Source organism: Mirounga angustirostris, unplaced genomic scaffold, assembly GCF_029215605.1.
Source record: "Mirounga angustirostris isolate CCGP_5_RB_7025 unplaced genomic scaffold, mMirAng1.0.hap1 SCAF_1, whole genome shotgun sequence".
Lineage (NCBI taxonomy): Eukaryota > Metazoa > Chordata > Mammalia > Carnivora > Phocidae > Mirounga > Mirounga angustirostris.
The window spans coordinates 44500107-44524989 of NW_026991709.1; the positions used below are offsets into that span (position 1 = coordinate 44500107).

General features: G+C 36.0%; 1 protein-coding gene across 1 annotated transcript in view; it reads left to right on the top strand.

Annotated features, from left to right (window-relative positions):
* The window catches only part of EPHA6 (EPH receptor A6), an 833569-nt gene that overhangs the window by 369455 nt on the left and 439231 nt on the right, over window positions 1-24883 (top strand). The window contains exon 4 of the mRNA XM_064580423.1: window positions 13803-13958. Coding sequence (XP_064436493.1) covers window positions 13803-13958 — 156 coding nt within the window. The remainder of the gene's footprint in view (window positions 1-13802; window positions 13959-24883) is intronic.

The window sequence follows — 24883 nt, forward strand, 5'->3', positions numbered from 1 at the left end:
ATTCATAAACAGGCTATGGGATTGATTTCTCAAGCTCCTCTCTCTCCATGTTCTTCCCAGTACTCTCTGGTTCACCATGGCTCCTCTCTAAGGTCTCTTGGCTGGAATGCTGGCTGAATCTTTATTTACTCCACTCTGTTGTGCACTCCATCAACTGGATATGCATCCAGGGCCAAGTGGGGCAAGGACAGAGAGAAAAAGAAATGCAGTTGGTGGGAACCGCAGCTTGAGTGAATGGAGAGGAAGTTTTCCCTTCTTAAGAATTTTGGCTCCGGGCGCCTGGGTGGCTCAGTTGGTTAAGCAACTGCCTTCGGCTCAGGTCATGATCCTGGAGTCCCTGGATCGAGTCCCGCATCGGGCTCCCTGCTCGGCAGGGGGTCTGCTTCTCCCTCTGCCCTCTTCCCTCTCGTGCTCTCTGTCTCTCATTCTCTCTCTCTCAAATAAATAAATAAAATCTTTAAAAAAATATATAACCTAGATGGTTCATTTCTAAAAAACTTTAGGCCTCAGTCATATTCCTCAATCTTACTTAAGAATCCAGTTTTCATATTATTTTGGTTCTTTTTTTATAGAAAGTATGCATAGGGGCGCCTGGGTGGCTCAGTTGGTTAAGCGACTGCCTTCTGCTCAGGTCATGATCCTGGAGTCCCTGGATCGAGTCCCGCATCGGGCTCCCTGCTCAGCAGGGAGTCTGCTTCTCCCTCTCCCACTCCCCGTTTGTGTTCCCTTTCTCGCTGTGTCTTTCTCTGTCAAATAAATAAAATCTTTAAAAAAAAAAAAAAAAGAATTTTGGCTCCTGTGGGTTTTCATTACTGGCCACCACCAGCCCCACCATTACCGCATGATTGCTTAAGAGACAGGCAAGAGAGAAGGGAGAAAAGAAAGAGAAGCAAAGGAGGAAGGGATTTTCACATTCTCTCCTGAGCATTATGAGTTCTGTTTCTCACTCCCAGAATGAAGATGAGCAGGCTTGTCCTAGAGCTCTGTCTGTGACCTGGTGTCCACTTCTAGGTGTTTGGTCCACTCAGTCCAGGCTCCAAGTGTTGGGGGAGGCAGGAGGGAGGGAAGGGAGAGAAGGATGGTCAGCTCATCACCAGGTCAGTAGTACCGCATACTTTGATCTTCTCCAGTATACCTGCTTCTGCTTCCTTTTCAGAGTCCTTAAATATCTGCTGGGTGTGGTGTGTTCAGATGGTTTTTCTATTTGTTTATTCAAAAGAAAGTCCACTTTAAACATTTCTTTGACTGAAGAAATCAGAATTAGTAACAGGACAATTTTACACACATCATCTTATCAGGACTTGATAGTAGTCTCCTGCAAGGAAAGTTAGGTTGAATATTTTGAAGCATAGCATTAAGATTAATAGACCTACATTCGATCGTGAGATTTTCCTGGGTTGTTAGTAATAGACTATTCTGAAGACACAAGATTAATAGACCTACATCTGATCGTGAGATTTTCCTGGGTTGTTAGTAATAGATTATTCTGAAGACACAAAATATCCATGGTTATTTACCCTTACACCTAGGTTTTTCTTTTCTTTTCTTTTTATGTTTTAATTCCCTAGCATTCTGGGCCTTCTCTGCATACCTGGCAGCAAAACTTAATTTTCGTAATTGCAGAACAGCATCTAAGAAAGCAGCGATGGTATTACCTACCCCAGTTTCTTAAATTCATGAATTTTAATGTTTTGAGAAATGATGCAGATCTCATATTTTACTGATAAGTCATTCAGGTTTATCTAAACTTACAGACTATTGAAAACCGTTGAGGGAAAGGCAGTCAATTGTATTAATATCAGTTTCTGTCACATAAGAGGCAATTCAGTATTTCATCAAATGGTAAGAACTGCATGATATGCCAACTAGGATTTCTTGTGGTCCTTTGTCTTAGAGTTCTCTGATAATACAGATAAACCCCCAAAACATTGCTGGCAATGTATGCCTAACCATTCCATTTTTAAAATAAAGTATGTATATAACAGGTCCTACATTTCTTGATTTTGTTTTAGCAGAGACATTGTGTGTATGTGTGTGTGTGTGTTTATGTATGGGTGTGTGAGAGTACTTTCAAACCATATTTCAGTAATACCCAGAGACTTCAATTTTCTAAAGACAATGAATTTTCAAACATTTACAAGGGAAATTGCATTGCAAGGTATGTACTTCATTAACATTAGTCGTAATTCTGTAACTATACTGATACTAAATACATGCTTTTTGTAAAAATTATTTTGACCTTATGATATGTATCACAATTCTTAATACTGTTATTTTATTTTTTTAAGATTTTATTTTTATTTGGAGGAGAGAGAGAGAGCAAGCGAGAGCACAAGAGCAGGGGGAGGGAGAAGCAGATTCCCTGTTGACCAGGGAGCCCGATCCAGTGCGGGGCTGGATATGGGGCTGAATGTGGGCTCAATGCGGGGCTCAATGCAGGTTTCAATGCGGGCTTGATCCCAGGACACTAGGATCATGACCTGAGCCGAAAGCAGCTGCTTAACCAACTGAGCCACACAGGTGCCCCTCTTCTTGTTATTTTAAGCAAACATTTAAAGTTTCTCAAATTAGGAGCAGCAGAGCATTCAACTCTTGATCTCAGGGTCATGAGTTCAAGCCCCATGTTGGGCATGGAGTCTACTTAAAAAAATAGAGTAAAAATAAATAATAATAAAGTTGCTCAAATTATAAACATATTTTTGAAGTAGAAAACTATGTTTTAACTTGGATTATTATATAATTTTATGAGAATACTTACATATTTTACATTTTATAGATTACAATCATCAAATTACACTGTATTTGTAGTAGCACTCTTACTACTTTTATCAGTAGGTACATGGAAACATGAAAACAAATATTTAATAAATAATAGCTTAATTGTAATTTGATTATTTTCAACAAAATGTATTCCAATTATATAATTAGAAATTTAATAAAGTGTAAACTTTTTTGTTAAGCATAGTTTCTTGAACATATCGGTTTACTTCCATTCCCTCAGGATACTTCACCAAAATAAGGGAATATAGAAAGTCTGCACTAACAAGGACAAAGTAGGGGGTGATAGGAGTAGAAAATACTTCAGGTGAGAAAGAGCAACATGTCAACAAAATTACAAAAATTAAAATCGAATGGAAAAGTGATAACTCACTTAGCAATGGAATTTGGTATGAGTGCCTGCAGGGATAGAAGCTACTTTCACTTTGTGCTGTTTGGTTGGGTATATACTTAGGAGCAGAATTGTTATGTCAGAAGATATATCTGTGTTTATCTATAGTAAATACTGCCAAACAGTTCCACAAAGTGGTAGGACCAGTTAAAACTTCTCCAGCAATGTATGAGAGCTCATATTGCTGTATATCCTCACCAACACTCCGTATTGTGTGTCTTTTTCACTTTAGGCATTCTGGTAGGAGGCAGTTGTATTGCCCTGTACTTTGAAGTAAGTTTTTAAAGTATCTCTTTGAGAAACTAAACAGGTGAACCTAGATAGGAGAAGGCTGTTATAAAACAGTGAATTAGGGGCGCCTGGGTGGCTCAGTCAGTTAAGCGTCTGCCTTTGGCTCAGGTCGTGATCCCAGGGTCCTGGGATCGAGCCCCACATCGGCTCCTTGCTCATCGGGAAGCCTGCTTCTCCCTCTCCCTCTGCCACTCCCCCCCCACCCTTGTGCTCTCTCTCTCTCAAATAAATAAAATTAAAAAAATAACAGTGAAATATGAAGACAGAAAAATAAGACTTTAAGATGACTAAAACAATCTGATTTTTACTCACAGCCAAGATATAGTAACATCTGTTGCCTGAAAAAAACCTAGAAAACACATGCAAAATATATGAAAAAAAATCATTTTAAGACAAAACATCAGTTAATGAAAGACAGTGATCCCTGCTAGACGGTAAATAAAGGAGGAGAGCCCTACAACTGTTCCCACTTAGTGTCTTGAGAGAGTTTCCAGGCCATGGTGCAGGGAGGAGGAACCCTGAGAGAAGCCAGCAGACTCCTTCTGTGGGTTGAGAAGATAGATCTGAGAGTCCATGTAGACCCAGACAGCCAGGTATCACAAAACAGTATGAAAGAGGAGAGGGCTTCTCTGACAGAGAACTCCAGAGACCTGTAGAAGTTCTCCAGGAGTATTCACCTGAGATTGCTCATGAGCAAATAAATCAACAAAGGAGATTTAAATGAAATCATAGAAAGGATGCAATTATTAAAAAAAAAAAAAAAGGCAGGAAATGGAAGAAAATGGAGCAAAAAACAGATGGGACAAATGGGAACAAAACAGCAAGATAGACTTTAACCATTTCAGTAACCACATTAAATGTAAATAGACTAAACATCCCAATTAAAAGAAAGAAGTTGTCAGATTGGATTTTTTAAAAAAGTGCAATACCCAGGTATGTTCTACCTGCAGGAAATGTGCTTTATTTTTAATTTAATTTTTTTAGAGCGGGAGGAAGGGAAGGGCAGAGAGAGACTCTTATCAGGCTCCATGCTGAGCAAGAAGCCAGACATGGGGCTCAGTCTCATTACCCTGATGAGATCATGACCCGAGTTGAAATCAAGAGTCAGATGCTTAACCGACTGAGCCACCCAGGCACCCTGGAAATGTACTTTAAATATAAAAATTCAGGGACACCTGGCTGACTCAGTCAGTAGAGCATCTGACTCTTGATCTCAAGGTTGTAAGTTTGAGTCCCATGTTGGGTATAGAGATTTCTTTTTTTTTTTTTTTAAAGATTTTATTTATTTATTTGAGAGAGAGAGAATGGGAGAGAACACATGAGAGGGGATAGGGTCAGAGGGCAAAGCAGACTCCCTGCCGAGCAGGGAGCCTGATGTGGGACTCAATCCAGGGACTCCAGGATCATGACCTGAGCCGAAGGCAGTCACTTAACCAACTGAGCCACCCAGGCGCCCAGGTATAGAGATTTCTTAAAAATAAAATCTTTAAGAAAAATTAAAAATAAATATAAAAATCCAAATAGGTGAAAATAAAGGGACACAAGGAAACTTTTGGGGTTGATGGATACATTCACTATCTTGATTGTGGTTAAATATTCATAGCTGTACACATATGCCAAAACTTAACCAATTGTATACTTTACGTGCAGTTTTTTCATGCCAATTACACCTCATTAAAGCTGTTAAAAAATAGTATGGTATGTGGGGAGAATGGGAAGAAGTCTAAAATTTATGCTGCAGTGGGAGGTAAGTTTGCAAAAATAGGTGTGAGCTCAACTGTGAAGCAATTTAAATGCTAAACTGAGTTTGGACTTTGTGCTACAGACCGGGTGTTAGCAAACATTTTCCATAAAGGGCCAGACAGTATACATTTTAGGCTTTGCAGGCCAAGAGTCAAAATCAATGTCACCATGTACCTGTGTAATCATTTAAAAATCCAAAGGCTATTCTTAGCTCACAAGCTGTACAAAAACCAGGCGGTGGGCCAGATTTGGCCAAAGTGCAATAGTTTGCCAACTCTTACACTAGACAATAGGCAGTAGCACGATCATCTCTACCATTTAGAAATATAACTGGCAGTGGCTATGATGTAGATTTGAGCAGGAAGAAAGCGAGGCAAGCAAATGAAATGAATGCAGTAAGTACAAGAAATGGTGGATTTACATAATAAGGTTATAGTATTATGGATGGAAACTAAAAAATAGAATCATTATAGATCTTCTTTATCCATTCATCTGTTGATAAGTACTTAGGATGTTTCTGTATCTTGGCTATTGTGAATAATGCTGCAATAAACACAAGACTGCAGATATCTTTTTGATATCCTGCCTTCATTTCCTTTGGATAAATACTCAGAAGTGGGATTGCTGGGTCATATGGTAGCTCTATTAATCTTTTGAGGAACTATACTATTTGCTGTGGTGGCTTAAACAAGTTATCTTCCTATGAACAATGCAGAACAGTTCCCTTTTGTCCACATCCTTGCCAACACTTATTTTCTGTCTCTTTGATAATAGCCATTTTAACAAATATGAGGTAATATTATGGTTTTGATGTGCATTTTTCTGAGGATTAGTGATGCTGAGTATCGTTTCATGTGTCTGTTGGCCATTTGGATGTCTTTTTTGGAAAAATGTCTATTTAGTTCCTATGCCCATTTTTTATCCAATTACTTGTTTTGTTGTTGAGTTGGATTAATTTTTATAAATTTTGAATATTAACATCTTATCAGATAGATGGCTTGCAAATATGTTCTCCCATTTCATGGTTTTCCTTTTCATTTTGTTGATTGTTTCTTTTGCTGTGCAGAATCATTTAAGTTTAATGTAGCCCTACTTGTTGATTTTTGCCTTTGTGGCTTCTGCTTTTATTTCGTATCGAAAAAATCTTTGCGAAAACCAGTGTCAAGGAGCTTTTCCCTATGATTTCTTCTAGAAGTTTTATAGTTTCAGGTCTTATGTTTAAGTCTTTAATCTATTTCAAGTAATTTTTCTGAGTGGTGCAAGATAGGGATCCAGTTTCATTCTTCTGCTTATGGCTCTCTGGTTTTCCCAGTAACATTTATGGAAAAGACTATCCTTTCCTTATTGCACATTCTTGGCTCCCTTGTCAAATATTAGTTGACCATATATGAAAGAGTTTATTTCTGGTCTCTCTGATATGTTCCATTGGTCTGTGTGTCTGTCTATTCTTATGCCAGTACCCCACTGCTTTCATTACTATGGCTTTCAGTATAGTTTGAAATCAGGGAGTGTGATGCTTCCAGCTTTTTCTTTTTCAGAATTGCTTTGGCTATTCAGGTTTTTTTGTAGTTCCATACACATTTTAGGATTTTTTTTCCTACTTCTGTGAAAAATGTCATTGGAATTTTAATAGGGATTGCATTGAATCTATAGATGGATTTGAGTCATATGGACATTTTAATAATTAATTCTTCTGATGCATGAGCATGAACATTGGATATTCATTTGTGTCTTCTTCAATTTCTTTCATCAAAGTTTATAATTTTCACTATACAGATCTTTCACTTCTTGGTTGAATTTATTCCTATGTATTTTATTATTCTCTATGCTATTATGAATGGGATTGTTGTCTTTATTTCTTTTTTATGCATAAAATCAATATAAAATTGATAGAAAACTATGTATAATAAAAGTGATAAATATAATTTTAATATTGCTAATAAACAGCTCTTAAAATTAATAGAAACAACAAACAAGGATATAAAAGAATGCATAAATGACTATAACCAAATGACCAATAAAAATGTGCAATATTACTGGTAATCAGGAAACTTCAGTTAAAGTAACAATGATATTTAACTTCATATATTTTCAAAAAATAAAATATGATTTATATTTATTATAGGGATTAGTGGGGTGCAAGTTTAGGATGCTCTTTTACATTGCTGTGAGTTTTTAGAAATGTATAGGAATGAAACACAGAAATATGTGTTAAGAAAATAATAAACATACCCTAATCCAGAGTTCCCACTCTTGGGAACTGAAATATAAACATTATCACAAGGATGTTTACTGCAGCACAGTTTAGAAAAGGGTTCCCTCAACTGGGAGATTGTTGGTAGAAATACTATAGGCACATTATAAAGAATTAACTCATAACCATTGACCTGGAGATATTTTCATAATATAGTAGTAATTGAGAACAAAAATCTATATTATATAGATATTATCCCAATGTTGTAAAATTAACAATAATAAATTCTTGTGATCATATATATATTACACATATCTACCCATCAATGTGTTGGCATTTTAGGGAAGTTATTTTTGAAGAGGAAAAATGGAAGAAAAGTTAGATGTAATCCAAATTTCTAAATGATATTTTAAAATAAATGGTCATACAGAGTATACATGTTATGATCGATTTATGTATCATAAGTGTGTTTTATTTTATTTTATTTATTTACTTGAGAGAGTGAGAGAGAGTACAAAGGGAGAGGGAAAAGCAGACTCCCCCCTGAGCAGGGAACCTGACGCAGGGCTTGATCCCAGGACCCTGAGATCATGACCTGGGCAGAATGCAGCCACTTAACCAACTGAGCCACCAAGGCGCCCCTCATAAACGTCTTAATATAGAAATAAATAGGTACTTTAAAAAAAGAATCATTGTAGAAAATGAAAGTTTCAACTGAACATCTATGTTCAAATAGCTTTTTCTAAAAGAAACAAATTAGAAATTACTGCATCAGATAATCTTTAAATTTCTAACAGTATTTTGTGTGGTATTGGCATGCATTGGAAAATATTCTTATCTTATGTGGGGTGGTTTGTTTTTGGAAATGAAGTTTACCCACTCCCTATAAATAGATAAAGAAGTAATAGAGAGGAAAAATAAAACAATTTAAAAGTTCTCAAGATGTAGGTACTGATATCCCAGTTGTAACAGAAATACAAACAAAATCTAAAATCACTAACTGAATAGATATGTAGAATGATTATTACATTTAGAGTTCTAGTAATTTCATAGTAGACGTTGGTGAATTATTTACTCATTCACTCATTAAATTTTTTAAGCATATGTAAAAATGAAATATATACTTGAAATACGTTAAGCATTATGGATATATGCCCATGTCTGACTTGTGGCAGTTCCAAGAAATTGATGATAAATGTGACAAGATAGTTATAATCTCATAAGATTCAAACTAATAGAGAGGTATATGTGGTATACCATTAATGTGTGCTACATAAAGAGAATGTAACTACCTAGAACAGTGGCTTTCTAACATTTTTAACAGCATAATCCTATGTTTTGAAATGAAATATTATATTAAACCTTAATATTAAAATAGGGTAATATTTTAACAATCGAAATGTTTTATAAGTTTAACATTTTAAGATTTTTAAAGACAATTTTGATGTGTACACAGTCATTTCAAATCAGAGATAAGGTTGAGAGTTGCAGTACCAACATCCAATTCATATTTATATTTTTTGTGGTAGGCAAAATATTCAAATTCAAAATCATATAGATAACTTCAACTGGAAAGGTTTTGGTTTTTTTTTTTTTTTCCTAGCAGCCAGCTCACCTTGAGATATTAGAATAATTAGTTTCGAGTTGCAATTGAATCACTTTCAAAATCTTTATTCACTGTTTCCATCCCTAACTTACAGTAATTTAGCAAGCCAAAGACAAAAACAAAACCTATAAATTTATAGTAAGATGAATTATGCTATGATCAGAATATACACTGAGTAGAAATGCATAACCTTTTGCAGGAACTTAATTAGCAGAGTACTAACAATCTGTCCAATTCAGTGAAAAAAAATATGTGTTGAACACCTACTTTATGATAATCACTGTTACCAGCCTGCCCTTGAGGAACTTACAGCCATTAAACAAGTAATCGCCAAGGTGTTGCTGAAAAAGTAACACAGAACATGGGACCACCGCTGGTTAACCCTCGAGCTGGACCTGGGCAGCTGGAGGCTCCTCAACCCCTTTCCTGTCCTTGGACTCTATGATCTGCCTACCATTCCCACAGTGGGAGCTGTTTTCAAGGACAGAGCCTTGGAGAGAGTAAGGTGGTGTTGAGACCATCTGGGTAGTATACGTGACTCAACCCATTTAAGGCCTTTATTTAAACTTTTAAGATTCTGGAGGGCAGGTGCAGAGAACTGTTTGTCTTTCAGCTGCCCAGAACAAGCTTCATATGTCATTTCCCTTGTTTATGAAACCTGCCACCTACCAATCTGGAGCGGCCTGCCTCTTTTTCTGTCTCCCCCTGCCTTGCATGCACAGCGTTAGTTTGCAAACAAACAAGTATTATTGAGAAGTCACAGGTGCTTGGAGAAACTAAACTAGTCTAGAAAGTCAGGAAGAAGTGGGACCTGAAAGAGGACTAGGAGTTAGCAAGATGATTGGGTCATGGGGTAGGATGGAGAAAAGAGATTTTCAACAGTAGAAAAGGTTTAAGCAGAAGAAAGATCATGGTAGATTCATAGAAATTAAAGGAGACCTTTAGCAAGTCATTCATTCATTCACCGAACACTGAGGAAGGGCCAAATAATGCCTGGCGCTGGTCCAAGCCCTGGAGATACACCTCAGTACACAAAAGAGACAAAAATCTATGCCCTAACAGAGCATACATTTTAGGAGAAAATAGCTTAAAAAATTAAACATATCATGTGTCAGATGTTAAGTTCTTTGTAGATAGGAAAAAGTGTGGAGGGTAATATAAAATACTGTGGTAGGATGTAGCAGGAGGTGCAGTTTTAAAAAGGGAATCAGGCTTCATTAATACAATAACATTGTTACAAAGACCTGATCTAAGGGAGGGAGCAAACCATACAGATAGGCGAGTAAGAGCAAGTGTTAAAGGCCCAGTAGCAGGAGCATGCTTTCATGCAAGATTCTGAGGGAGGCCAGTGTGGCTGGAGCAGAGTACCTGATGGAAAAAGAACTGATGAAAAGCAGAGTCACAGGGAATGGGTAGGGAGCAAAAGCGCGGGATGACTAGTAGTTAATAGGGCAATGGCTTGACTAGGGGAAATGGAAAGCCACTGGACGCTGGGAGCCCAGTGATAATGTGATCTTATGCAAGTTCTGAGGAGATCACTGCCTGCTGGGTTGAGAATAGACTGTAGAAAGGCAAAGCCTTAATCAAGGGAGTGTGTGTGAGAAGGAAGTAGCTTCATGTGATGTGGTTGGAGCTGTAGGCAGGTTCAAACCACAGGGAAACTTAATAATCCAATCCGTTTTAAACTAACACAAAGATGGTGGGAAGTTTTTTCAACAGGGAGATATAATGAACAGATTTCTGTGTTCAAAACTGCACTATCCAATGTGGTAGCTAATAGGCCGTGAGGTGAGTAGGCACTTGAAATGTGGCTAGTTCAAATTGAGATGTGCAGTGAATGTAAAATACACATCATATTAGTACAAAATAGTACAAAAAAACCCAAATGTAAAATATTTTAAGAGCTAGATTATATGTTGAAATGATAATATTTTGGATATATTGTGTTAAATAAAATATATTATTAAAATTAATTTTGCCTCTTTTTAGTTTTTTAATGTGGCTCCTACAAAATTTAAAATGACATATATATAATTATATATATTATATATATATATTAATTTTTAGTACTATTGGACAGAGCAGATTTAGAAGATCCTTCTGTTTACAGAATAAAGTAGACAAGATTGGGTGCTGAGACCAGTTAGCAGCCTGGTCTCTAGAAAAGTTTGGCTATCACTAAGCTATTCTAAGTATTTTAAGAGCTGCTTTAAGCACTCTAAAATTCTAAAAGAAGGTGACAATTTAGCTGAATACACTTCAGATAAGAAATTATTTAAATTTTTGTTTTTTAGTTACCAGAGAAAATAAAGGTAACAGTGTTTTGCTGCACAAAATGAAGTTATTGGCAGGCTATTTTATATTCTAAACAGTGTTTATGACTGAGATTTGAATGACTGATAACAGAAAGGAAACAAGGTTTACAGCTCTTGTTTATGTGTCTTATAGGTTTTGTATCTGCACATATAATAAACTTTAGTATAGTCCTACAGTGTTCACATTCCTAATTAATTTATTTCAGAATGGTCTTATTTCAGAAGGCCCTTATGATAATATTTAAATTATATTTAAAATAATATTCGAATATTCAGAATGCAAGCTCCCCATTTAAATTTGCACATTCTCTATAAGCTGTGTGGTTTGTTAGATTTATAAATATAGTAATAGGGGCGCCTGGGTGGCTCAGTTGGTTAAGCGACTGCCTTCGGCTCAGGTCATGATCCTGGAGTCCCGCGATCGAGTCCCGCATCGGGCTCCCTGCTCGGCGGGGAGCCTGCTTCTCCCTCTGACCACCCCCCCTCATGTGCTCTCTGTCTCTCTCATTCTCTCTGTCTCAAATAAATAAATAAAATCTTAAAAAAATATATATAGTAATAGATGTAATAAAGATATGATTAAATTTCTAGTTGGGTTCAACACTTAAAATTACTTGCCAAAGTATTACACATGAATTCTATGGAATATATTCAGTTATTTTAAGCTTCATAATTAAGTAGAAAATAATTACTGACAAAATATATATAAGCTAGATTTATTAAATATTTTATAATACATTGTCTTGTAACTACTATATCATAAGATTAAATTTAGTAATTACATATTTTTTAAAGAATATTTTATTTGTGAAAATGTTGGGGTTGAGTATATATTATTTGCATACTCTGAATTTTGACAGGCTTAGAGAACTATTTTGATGATACAGTGTCTATTGATTAGTCATATAGTACTAATTTATCAGCAAGTTAAAGAGACTGTGATTGATATTTATGGATCACCACTAACAGCTTCATTGATAGTGAATAACCAGTTTTTAAAATAATTTTACGGTACAGAATTGATCATAACTTCTCTTGAATTACTAGGTCATTTATATAAAGCAAACATAAACTATCAAAAATAATCCAATAATTGTGTATGTGCCTACGCGCACGTGTGTGTGTGTGCACGTCTGCGTGCACGCACGCTCCCGCTTACGGTTTACGCCTCCTAGAGGATGAGTCAGTGGTGCATAGTGTACATTTCAGTAGAATTGCAGTCATTTAGATCTGTAGGAACATTCATTAAAATATGTACCTAGGGAAAGACAAATGGTTATTTTATTGGGACTCATTTAGGGAGGAGTTAAATTTACCTTTAAAAAAGGCATTTTTTTCTTTCTTTCCTGAATATATAAGCAGAAGCCTTATCAAGAGATGATTGTCCATTATTGTTAATTATTGTGTATTTTTAAATAGAGCATTTTGCGAAAATGTATTAGATTAAAAGAAGTAGTTAAAACATTTTTTAACATAATATATGTTACTGGAAAATTATTTTTCCTTTTTTTGTATATCAGTGTTAATTTAGAAAGTGGTCAGCAGTGGTTTCTTTGAGACCAGAAACAGCTACCCCCTCAACATTCAGGACATTGGATGCATACTTAGCATAGGATCCTTTTTTTATAGATCTTCCATTCCTGTGAAAGAGTACCCTATAAATGACAACATGGTTAAGCAAAAAGAAAATGCAGTCTAATAAAACATTTCATCACATAACTTTTATTATTTACATTTCATTTTCATGATTTTTTGGTGAAAATTTGGTTATTTGCTTACAGTTTTCATGGTTCTTGCCATATGTGTATAGCATGTATATCTTATTTACTTAATATTTTGTCTACCCACTTTTGAAATTAATTCAAAAATTTTAAATGAATGTATTTAAATATAATAAACAGAAAAAAATTGCTTGCCATAAAAAATAAAAATAAAATGATAAAAGTAAAGCAAACTATAGGTAGATTCTTGCTAAAGTCTCTGAACCTAAAGCCTAAAGCCAGCTTTCATTTTCTTTAAAAAAAAATTTTTTTTTTTCACCAATAGGACAGGTGTTAAGATATACCAGCCCCACACTGGGACTTTCTCCTTTAGTACTCAGAAGGACTGAGGGAAAAATGGAATGCAAATACATTTTACACAGTGTAATTCAATGTTATTTAATGCTATCTCCTAGAACTACACAAAATCATTCCCCTTACTGCCAGTGAGCGGCATCCCCACACTCTGGTAATCAATTATTTTGTGTATGTGTATCAGGTACGCTTTCCAAAATTAGCAACCTGAGCCTAAATATGACATCACCATTATGTTACTGATTTTGAAAAACTAATTTCATTGTTAATATTAACATATATTGACTTTTCTGTATATGTGTAACACTGAACTCTGAGATCAAAATGTGTATCAATTAAAACATGTATGTGTACAAATAAAATAAACTCAAGCAATAATAACAATAAAAATATTGTCCTCTTTTTACAGCTTGCAGACCAGGATTCTATAAAGCATTTGCTGGGAACACAAAATGTTCTAAATGCCCTCCCCACAGTTTAACCTATGTGGAAGCAACTTCTGTCTGTCAATGTGAAAAGGGTTACTTCAGAGCTGAAAAAGACCCACCTTCCATGGCATGTACCAGTAAGTCTATACATTTTGCATTTGGAAATCCTGTTTTCAACCCTTTGGTTTCTTTATTCTAAATTGTTTTAAAAACTAGATATACAAAATTCTGTGGCAACAGTGTATATGTCTTTGATAACAGTGAAGAAAAAAGTTTCTCTTTCTCTCAGCATAGTTACTTTTCATCTGCTTGCAAAGGAAGTGCCTATTCCTCAAAATTCACATTGATCCAGGACATGCAAATCCCAGCACTGGTGTGAGGCCCTGGAAATTTTTCCAAACCATAATCTGTCCTTAGGAAGTTAAAGCAGTTTAAGGCTACCTAAGAATTTATAAACAAAACTTGTTCTTTGCTTCACCCTTGTCCATTTTAAGGCACACCAATTTAGGAACATCAAGTTCAGTGTATGGGGAAGCTTCCAGATGGAACTTTAAAAGTCATTGTGCTATTGTTTGGCAGGAAAGTTCTAGTTTTCCTTGACATTTGTCTTTAAAGGAAAGTGTTTTAAGTTTTTCCACATTTCACCTTTCACTTTCCAATTTTTGGTTTGGAACCAATAGAATATTAAATTTAAATGTGAAGGTCATTTTAATGCATGCACCAAGAATTTTAAATTATTTGTACTCTTTTATTATAAAGTATTATGGAATATCTGTACATTTAAAAAGTAAAAGGGAATCTATTAACGCATTGCTAAGCTATGCAAAAGTAAAATGTCATCTCTTAGGTAGCTATAAAAGTCTTGTTAAATACATAAATAAGATATTACAGTGAAAATTTGCCCTTCTGTTTGATGAATTGGTGCCAAACTATTGCTTATCTTATGTAATTCCATAAAGGCAAAATAGATTGAGAATTATGTAATGTTACATATTCCTTAGAGACAATGGTGATGTCCCATTTCTTTTAACTGATGCAGTCTGTAGAATTATCTGCATTACTACAGACTTTAATATAAAATATTTTTATAGAATACATTTAATAAAAATGTAACACATTCATTAGTAGATGTAACTTTTGTTTTCTGATTGTAAATGCTGAGTGACCATTTTCTTCAGAAAGTTGCAGCCTGGAAAATTACTACCTGACATTTTTTTTCATTGGGAACATATTTTAAGTTAATAAATAGAAAAAGGAAATTCTGAAATATAATTTCTCACCTAAATATGTAAAGAGTTTTTAACAGGAAAACCTTGCTGTTACTATATATATGTAATCCTTCTTGCATGGCTACTGTATATTATTATATTATATTGTGGACAGCATACTCCAGCTTAGCTAAATTGTGGTATTTCAAATGGGTAGGAAAGTATTTCTCAAAACCTGTATCAGAAACTGAGTGGAACTTCCCAGGTAAGTGATCAAGGAGAATTTTTCTTTTTATTTTCTTAGGAGGCAATAAATAGACAATTGACAAATTGAAGGAATAAATTGGTTCCCATCAATCTAACCCTTCAGTAAGGTAGCAGGATAGACTTGCAGTTCTTTGAAATGAGAGTCTGGTTAAGGAAATAAATATTGGATACAACAAGGTTCACGAACCTGGTAAACTAGTCAGTCATTGAATCAGATATGTGTACTTATCAGCTTAATGTTTTATGTTTCTTGGATTTTTCTTTCCTCTAGAAAATTTCCTTTCTTATACTTGGTATTGTAAATTATGTTTTTATGTTTTTTATCTTTTATGTTTTAATTTTATTTTAATCAATAGATATCATTTACCAGGGAACTCTAATTGTCTGTCTGGTCTTTCATCATCTTTATTAATCTCTTGTTATGGCTGTTTTCTTTTTCTTTTCTTTTCTTTTCTTTTCTTTTCTTTTCTTTTCTTTTCTTTTCTTTTCTTTTCTTTTACTTTATTTTATTTTCATTCCAGTGTAGTTAACATACAGTGTCATATTAGTTGCAGGTGCACAATATGGTGATTCAACAACTCCACACATCACCCTGTGCTCATCATGGCCACGCCAGCTTGCAGCTATACTAAATATAGAAGCAGAGAAAGGTTTGATTCTGCTCATTGTTGGGCAGAGTCTTAGAGAGAGAACAGGATTTTGTGTTGCCATCAAATATTGAAAGATAAAACCATCCTAAAAAAGGTGAAAACTTTGGGCGCCTGAGTGGCTCAGTTGGTTAAGCGACTGCCTTTGGCTCAGGTCATGATCCTGGAGTCCCTGGATCAGGTCCCGCATTGGGCTCCCTGCTCAGCGGGGAGTCTGCTTCTCCCTCTGACCCTCCCCACTCATGTGCTCTCTCTCATTCTCTCTCTCAAATAAATAAATAAGATCTTTAAAAAAAAAAAAGGCAAAAACTTTAGTGAGATCTCCCTAGTCCAGCCTCAGGAGGTCCCCTCTCAAGGCTTTTCTGTGCTACTCTCTTAAGAACTTCTGTCATGTTGGGGCGCCTAGGTGGCTCAGTTGGTTAAGCGACTGCCTTCGGCTCAGGTCATGATCCTGGAGTCCCGGGATCAAGTCCCGCATCGGGCTCCTGCTCGGCAGGGAGTCTGCTTCTCCCTCTGACCCTCCTCCCTCTCATGCTCTCTGTCTCTCATTCTCTCTCTCTCTCAAATAAATAAATAAAATCTTAAAAAAAAAAAAGAACTTCTGTCATGTTTTAGCAAAACATAGCATAGTATATTGTAAGTTAACCATCTTTTAGAGTCAAATTATCTGAGTATGAATCTTGGTGTTGGTGCTTAATAGCTGTGTAACTTTGGGCAAATTGTTTAACCTCTCTTAGCCTCAGTTAACCCATGCATAGTGATAATAACAGTATACTTCATTCTGTAGCTGCGATGATTAAATAAGTTAATATTTGAAAAGTGCTAAGAACAACACCTAGCACATAGTAGGTGCTACATATATGTTTGTTTAACACAGAAAGTTATTCTCTTATAACCCATTTTGAAATAGTTTTTGATCAGCTAGTATTCAAACTGTTATACACTTTATGGTTGATACTACTATACTGGTTCCCATCATCTGCATTCTTACAAACTGAAAAAAATAATATGCTGAATTTTTTACCTTTTCACAAAATATTTTAAGTCCTGCATTTCTGTTGCCTATCTGAGATCAGTCAGGTTTTCTGAATTATACTCTGACTAAGGTGAGAGACCCTCACAGTTATTACAACATATGCAGAAAAAGTAAGGACCCTAAACTCCAAAGTATCATTGCTCCTAAAAATTGGAAAATGAGATGGTTGGGGAAGAAAAATCAGAAAAGTGACAAGTCAGGAGGTCACTGAACAATTAGAATTAAGAAGACCAGGGTAAGTTCACTGAGATATAGAACTTCTGAGGCCAAGAATCAAACAAGCAGTCAGCCTTTTCTGTCTTTCATTAACCACAAATAAGAGCCAAATTTTAATAGATACATGCTCTCTTAACTTCTAGATCATGTATCTATGAATTAAACATTCTTTATCACCTTTGTTCCTATAGTGTATTATCTGAAAGTCAGAATCTGGGTCAGTTAGCAGTCAGTTCAATCACTTCCTGGTGTTTTTGTCGGTCTTAACATTTGAAACTGCTTTCAGAGAATCTTCCAGGGATTTAAAACGAGGCAGATTTTCTCCTTAGTATCAGGGGCAGAGAGATTTTGAATTTTTATGAGTTTAAAAGAAAGTGAAGGACTAAAATATTGGAAATGACAAACCAGGACTTTGGCTAGTCAATGGCCTAGTATGGAATGATTTTATATATAAGGATAGCGTGTGATCATATAATTGATATGATTTTAAGGACTCCAAGAAGTCTTCCCCTACTCCTTAGTGCCATCATCAAAACAATAACAACAACCTTTAAAAATGTAATTTCACCGTTGAGAGTTTTATGATTTCTTTGGGTTTTCACTGTAGAGATAGGTGTCTTTTTATTTCATAATCTTGAGATACATCATATATAAGATTTATTCACATAAAAATGTTTATTAAGATTTTATTCTTTTAGTGCAGTTGGAGATTCACAAACAAAATTAAGAGAAATATAGAAAAGTCCCATATACCTCCCTGCTCCCAAATATGCACAGCCTCCCCCATTATTAACAGCCCCCACTTGGAGTGGTACATTTGTACAACTGATGAACCTACATTTGCATATCACAATCACCTAAAGTCCACAGTTTACATTAGGGTTCACTCTTGGTGTTGTACATTCTGTGGTTTGTATAGGGCATGTATCCAACATGATAGTAGCATACAGAGTATTTTCACTGCCCTAGAGCTCCTCTCTGCCCCACTAACCTCTGGCAACCACTTATCTTTTTACTGTCTCCATACTTTTGCCTTTTCTAGAATGTCATATAGTTGGAATCCTACAGTATGCAGACTTTCAGAATGGCTTCTTTCACTTAGTAATATGCATTTAAGATCCCCCCATGCCTTTTCATGGCTGGATAGCTCATTTCTTTTTAGTACTGAATAATATTCCATTGTCTGGATGTACCACAGTTTACTTAGCTACTTACCTACTGAAAGACAACTTGACTGCTTCCTAGTTTTGACAGTTAGGAATAAGCTGCTGTAAACATACATGTGCAGGTTTTTGTATGGACATAAGTTTTCAGTTCTTTTAGGGTAAGTACCAAGGAGCATGACTGCTAGATAATATGGTAAAAGTATGTTTAATTTTGTTAAGAAACTACCGAACTACCATTTTGCATTCCCACCAATAAAGAATGAGAATTCCTGTTGCTCCACATCCTTGCCATCGTTTGGTGTTGTCAGTATTCTGGACTTTGGCCCTTTCCTAGGTGTGTAGTAGAATCTTTTTGTTGTTTTAATTTGTATTTCCCTGATGACATGTGATATGGAGCTTCTTTTCATATGCTTTTTGCCATCTGTCTATCTTCTTTGGAAAGGTGTCCACATAAATATTTTTAGGCTTTTCAAATGGCTACAATTTAAAAAAGAAGATGCCTCATATTCAAAGTTAATCCCTCTAATAGTGGTGGGCAAGAGGGTGACCTGTCTTCAATCTTCTACTGGGCCTGGCTCTTGTTAGTTTACTTTTCTGACATTTTGTTCCCACTAACTTCTTCCTCACAGCCTATAACTATACTCAAACTTCTATTATTAAAAGAATACTCCAAGACCAATTATTTTTTCTCTTCAAAAAAAAAAAAAATCTTGGGAGAGCAGTCTTTATTGGCTATGGTTCCTTTTTTATTTTATTATTTCTTTTTACTCTACTGTATTCAGATTTTTACTCTTCACTCTAGGAGAGCCATCAGATTTTTTTTTCCCCTACCACTTCAAGAAAACTGTCAGGAATAATTCACCAATGATCTTTGCCATTTTGTGTTAGAAGTAAATATATCTATGATGTCTAACTCTGTTGATCATTACCTGTTTCTTGAAACTATCTGTTCCTTTTTATTCTAGGACATTGTAATCTCCCCTTCACCCTCTTAATTTTCTCACCATTGTATTCATCGCCATTGATGGCTTCTCTTCTTTTCCTTACCGATTAAATGCTAGTTTTCCTTACATTCCTTTCTTTGCTTTCTTGTTTTTTCATATGTTCTCATTCTCATGGCTTGAAACATCACCTGTAAATAGATGATGCCTATATTTTATTCATATTCTGGTCTTTTCTCCTAAAGTCCAAAGTTGCCTAGCCAACTAATTGTGGGATATGGCAACCTAAGTGCCCTGTGGAAACCTGCCCAAATGTCTGACCTTACATCACACCATACTCCCTTTGATTATTAAACTTATGGACTTCCAAGATGCTAAGCTTGTTGTCATCCTTGAGCCAGCAGTTTCTTCTACTTGAAATACTCTCCCTCAAGGTCTTAGGGTTATTTTCTTTTTGTCCTTCAGGCGCAAATGTCAGCTCTTAGGACAGGTACTCCCTGACAAATTATTCAAAAATAGAATTCCTCCCAGTACTCTTTTTTATATCACTTCTAATTTTTTTAATTTTATTTTATTATGTTATGTTAGTCACCATACATTACCTCATTAGTTTTTTTTTAATTTATTTTATTATGTTATGTTAGTCACCATACATTACATCATTAGTTTTTGATGTAGATGTACATGATTCATTGTTTGCGTATAACACCCAGTGCTCCATGCAGAACGTGCCCTCTTTAATACCCATCACCAGGCTAGCCCATCCCCCCACCCCCTCCCCTCTAGAAACCTCAGTTTGTTTCTTAGAGTCCATAGTCTCTCATGGTTCGTCTCCCCCTCCAATTTTCCACCCCCTTCATTTTTCCCTTCCTACTATCTTCTTCTTCTTCTTCTTCTTCTTTAACATGTAATGTATTACTTGTTTCAGAGGTACAGTTCTGTGATTCATCAGTCTTACACAATTCACAGCACTCACCATAGCACATACCCTCCCCAGTGTCTATCACCCAGCCACCCCATCCCTCCCACCCCCCACCACTCCAGCAACCCTCGGTTTGTTTCCTGAGATTCAGAATTCCTCATATCAGTGAGATCATATGATACATGTCTTTCTCTGATTGACTTATTTCACTCAGCATAATACCCTCCAGTTCCATCCATGTCATTGCAAATGGCAAGATTCCATTCCTTTTGACGGCTGCATAATATTCCATTGTATATATATACCACTTTTTCTTTATCCACTCATCTGTCGATGGACATCTTGGCTCTTTCCATAGTTTAGCTATTGTGGACATTGCTGCTATAAAAATCAGGGTGCACGTACCCCTTCAGATCACTACATTTGTATCTTTGGGGTAAATACCCAGTAGTGCAATTGCTGGGTCATATGGTAGCTCTATTTTCAACTTTTTGAGGAACGTCCATACTGTTTTCCGGAGTGGCTGCACCAGCTTGCATTCCCACCAACAGTGTAGGAGGGTTCCCCTTTCTCCGCATCCCTGCCAACATCTGTCGTTTCCTGACTTGTTAATAATAGCCATTCTGACGGGTGTGGGGTGGTATCTCATTGAGGTTTTGATTTGGATTTCCCTGATGCCAAGCTATGTTGAGCACTTTTTCATGTGTCTGTCTTTAAAATTTCTGATTCATTTGTACACTTGCTTCTTTGTTTATCATCATCCTAGCCATACTAGACTGTAAGACCCATGAGATCATGGACGTTCTTTCTCTCCTGTATCTCCAGCACTAATAATAGTACATAAGTACTAGACACTAGGCCCTAAATAAATATTTGATGAATGAGTAAATTAATAATTTCAAGTTCAAACTGCAAAAGCCAGTTTATTGCTTTTTCTTTCAGCCTGCTTATCCACCCTAGTTTTATTTATTTATCCTGGTGAATCCTTATTTACCCTATCTAAGCCAGAAAGCTTGGAATCATAATTCCTGCCCTTACCCTAACATGTCGTAGTCACAAGTCCTATCAATTCTACCTCTTCGCATTTCTTCTGTCCATTCCTTCCTGTTCAGTTCCTGGCCCTATCCTTTTAGCTGATATCTTCGACTCTCCCTTAGACTAGTTTAATAATATCCTGGCAAGTCTCCTTCCTTTAGTCTTCCACACCTCCAAAATATTCCAAACTATTAGAAACAAAATCATATCATATTGATCATATTACCACTTCTGCCTAAGGTCTTTCAAAGCCCAATCCCTATTTGCCAGACTTACTAGAATCAATCCAAGAACTTTCAAAATCCTGCCCTGACCTACTTTTCTCCCTCTAATTTTAACTATATTAGGATCTCTCAAACAGCACTACTAACCAGTTATATCAGCAACATACTTGAGTTTAGGCCTTCTTGATTTTTAAAAATTCCTTTTGTCCTTTTTTTTTTAAAGATTTATTTATTTATTTGAGAGAGTGAGAATGAGAGAGAGAGAGAGAATACATGAGGTGGGGGAGGGTCAGAGGGAGAAGCAGGCTCCTCGCTGAACAGGGAGCCCGATGCGGGACTCGATCCCGGGACTCTGGGATCATGACCTGAGCCGAAGGCAGTCGCTTAACCAACTGAGCCACCCAGGCGCCCTCCTTTTGTCCTTTTGGCTTGAACTGCAAAATATATAAATGGAATTATGAATAAGATACGCAAACAATGAATCATGGAACATTACATCAAAAACTAATAATGTACTGTATGGTGACTAACATAACATAATAAAATAAAATTTAAAAAATGAAATACTGAATGATTTCTCTAGATTTTTATTCTACTTCATAAACTCTTAACTTTATTTCTCAGGTGACTAATTAATGTATATTCTGTGCTTTAAAAGGTGAGCTGTGGAGGACACTCCTTAATACCGGGTCTTGGTCAATTAGGGCTGCCTCTGAGAGCAGTTGAGAACACAGGAGACACCACTGCCTGCCAAGAAATCTCTTATCAAAATAACTACCTAAGGCTTTTCCAGGCCAGAAGGGAAAAATACTCACTGAGGCTAAAGAAACAAAGGAAAATAAGAATTACTAAAAAAGTACTTATCCAGCAGGAAAGGCAGAGAGCATGAAAGGATCAAAAGAAATGAAGTGAGGGTCTAACATATGGATGCATGAGAAGTTAGACAAAATATAATTACACTGTCATAGCATTTTTACTTTGATGTTTCTCGTGTGTTTAAATCAATAGGATCTTTTTAAAGCTACTGAACAGGTGCTAGAAGATTAACACGTTCAACAAACATTTGTGTTACCCACTTAGAAATCATATATATATGATAAATGTGAATCATATATATATATATATTCCATTAGAATTACTCATATGATCATCATTAAGAATTTTTTTTTGTCATTAAATATGAATCAAGTATCTTGTGAGTAAAACCAGTTTGTTCAAACTTCATTCTTTTTTTTTTTAAGATTTTATTCATTAGAGAGAGAGAGAGCATGCAGAGAGAGAGAGCATGAGCAGGAGGAGGGACAGAGGGAGAAGCAGGCTCCCTGCTGAGCAGGAAGCCCAATGCAGAGCTTGATCCCAGGGCTCTGGGATCATGATCTGAGCCGAAGACAGATGCTTAACCAACTGAGCCACTCAGGCACCCCTCAAACTTAATTCTTAATATAAAGGCAAATATCATGTTTTTGTATCTTTGTATTTGAACTACAGTGACCAGGATTGACATGAACATATAAAAGTTGAATTTACTTTTGCTCTAAGGCTCACATTGTAAAATGGCTTCTTTCCTGCTGGAATAATTGGCAACTTAAAAAAAGTCATGATTGTCTCATTCTTATTTTGAGTATAGAATAAGTAGTGTGTTGAATTGCAACAGGAAAGGTGTTCTTCATTTCAGCTTCCCTACTCAGGTCCCCCACTTCTAGGTGGGGACAGGATGTTCACAGCCAGGTATCCCAGCTCTGCTTGCTATCTCTTCTTTTTTTTTTTTTTTTTCTCATATCTTTAAGTTTTATTCTTCTCTCTTTTCTAAGCATGTTTTGCATGAAGAACCTGTTCTGGTTCCATGCTTTTCCGTCTCACAACTGAAATACAAAAGTGCAACTGATTTGAGTAGGTGGCTCATTGTAAACACGATGTAGGACCACAGCTTTGAAGATAGCAGAACGGGAGAAGTTGCAAAGATGGATTATGTTACTTCTAGAAGGCTGTGTTATATCTTGTCTTATTATAGAAGATAACTTTAAATATTCACTCCGTCTATTGCAGTGGTATATTTTTAAAATTAAAATGACCTTGGGGCACCTGGGTGGCTCAGTCGTTAAGTGTCTGCCTTCGGCTCAGGTCATGATCACAGAGTCCTGGGATCGATCCCCACGTCGGGCTCCCTGCTCAGTGGGAAGCCTGTTTCTCTCTTCCACTTCCCCTGCTTGTGTTCCCTCTCTCGCTGTGTCTCTCTCTGTCAAGTAAATAAAATCTTTAAAAAAATAAATAAAAATAAAATTAAAATGACCTTACATTATGGAATAAATGCCTATATGCAATGAATCCCAGTTTCCCCAATACTGGTCACTGATGTAGGATGTCATTTGAGCTTCAAGGAGTTTCCTAAATATAAATATTATCATTTTTAATTCAACAGAGGAGGTTCTTTTACCAAATCACCTGGGAGAGGTTCCTCTATAGGACGAGATATTAAATGGTCATACTGCTGATGCTGGAGAATTGAGTTACCACTTGCTACCAGGGCTCTACAGTTGGAATTCAGAGTATTGTCCCATTCAATATCATCTACTTGTACACAACAAACCAATTACCGAGAAGCATCCATAATTGGAAAGATAGCATTCATTATTATCCCCACACTATTACGCATTTAGAGAAAGGTTATTAATTTCCTTTAATCTATTCATTTATTGTTTTGTTTTCCCTCCCAAATTATGACTGTGCTTAGTCTTTTCATGTTTCTCTTTTCTATTTCTAACAAGCCTTCACTTAAAAATAATTGACTCAGACAAGGAAAGGGCTCTATGTAGGTGTACATAATTTTTTTTCATGGTATTTGGGAACTGGATGATATTTGACTCAGAAGACCCAAAGCCAGCCTTCTCATTATTTCATTTGTTATTTTAGTGTTCTTTTATCATACATGGGTTTTGCCATTTAACTCTTGACCTGTACAGCGATAATACATTTCTGTAATTCATACAATTAGTTATTTTATGGGTTTATATTTTTTTTTCTGAATTGATGAAGGCAGCCTATAACCATTTCTTGGAATTTTTCCAAGGTAAAATTATATCTATGTTCTATAGCATAGAAATGTGGGGCCACACATGTTTACTTTTCAAGTTTGTAAGTGTCCACAGAACTATATTTTGAGAAGTTTTAGGGTTTTTTGTTTGTTTTTTGAGAAGTTTTAAATTCCTTCCCAATAGATAGAGAGATGGGTGACTACCCTTTTTGTTATGGGTCTTTATTCGTTAATCTCAGTTACCATAATATAAACATTCCCTTCCGCTTCTTAAATGATTTTCAAGTCATATGAATCTATCCGTAGCCAGTAACACCAGGCTCTTGGAAAGATTATAATCCCAAACTCTCTGTTCTCCAATATTTGTGA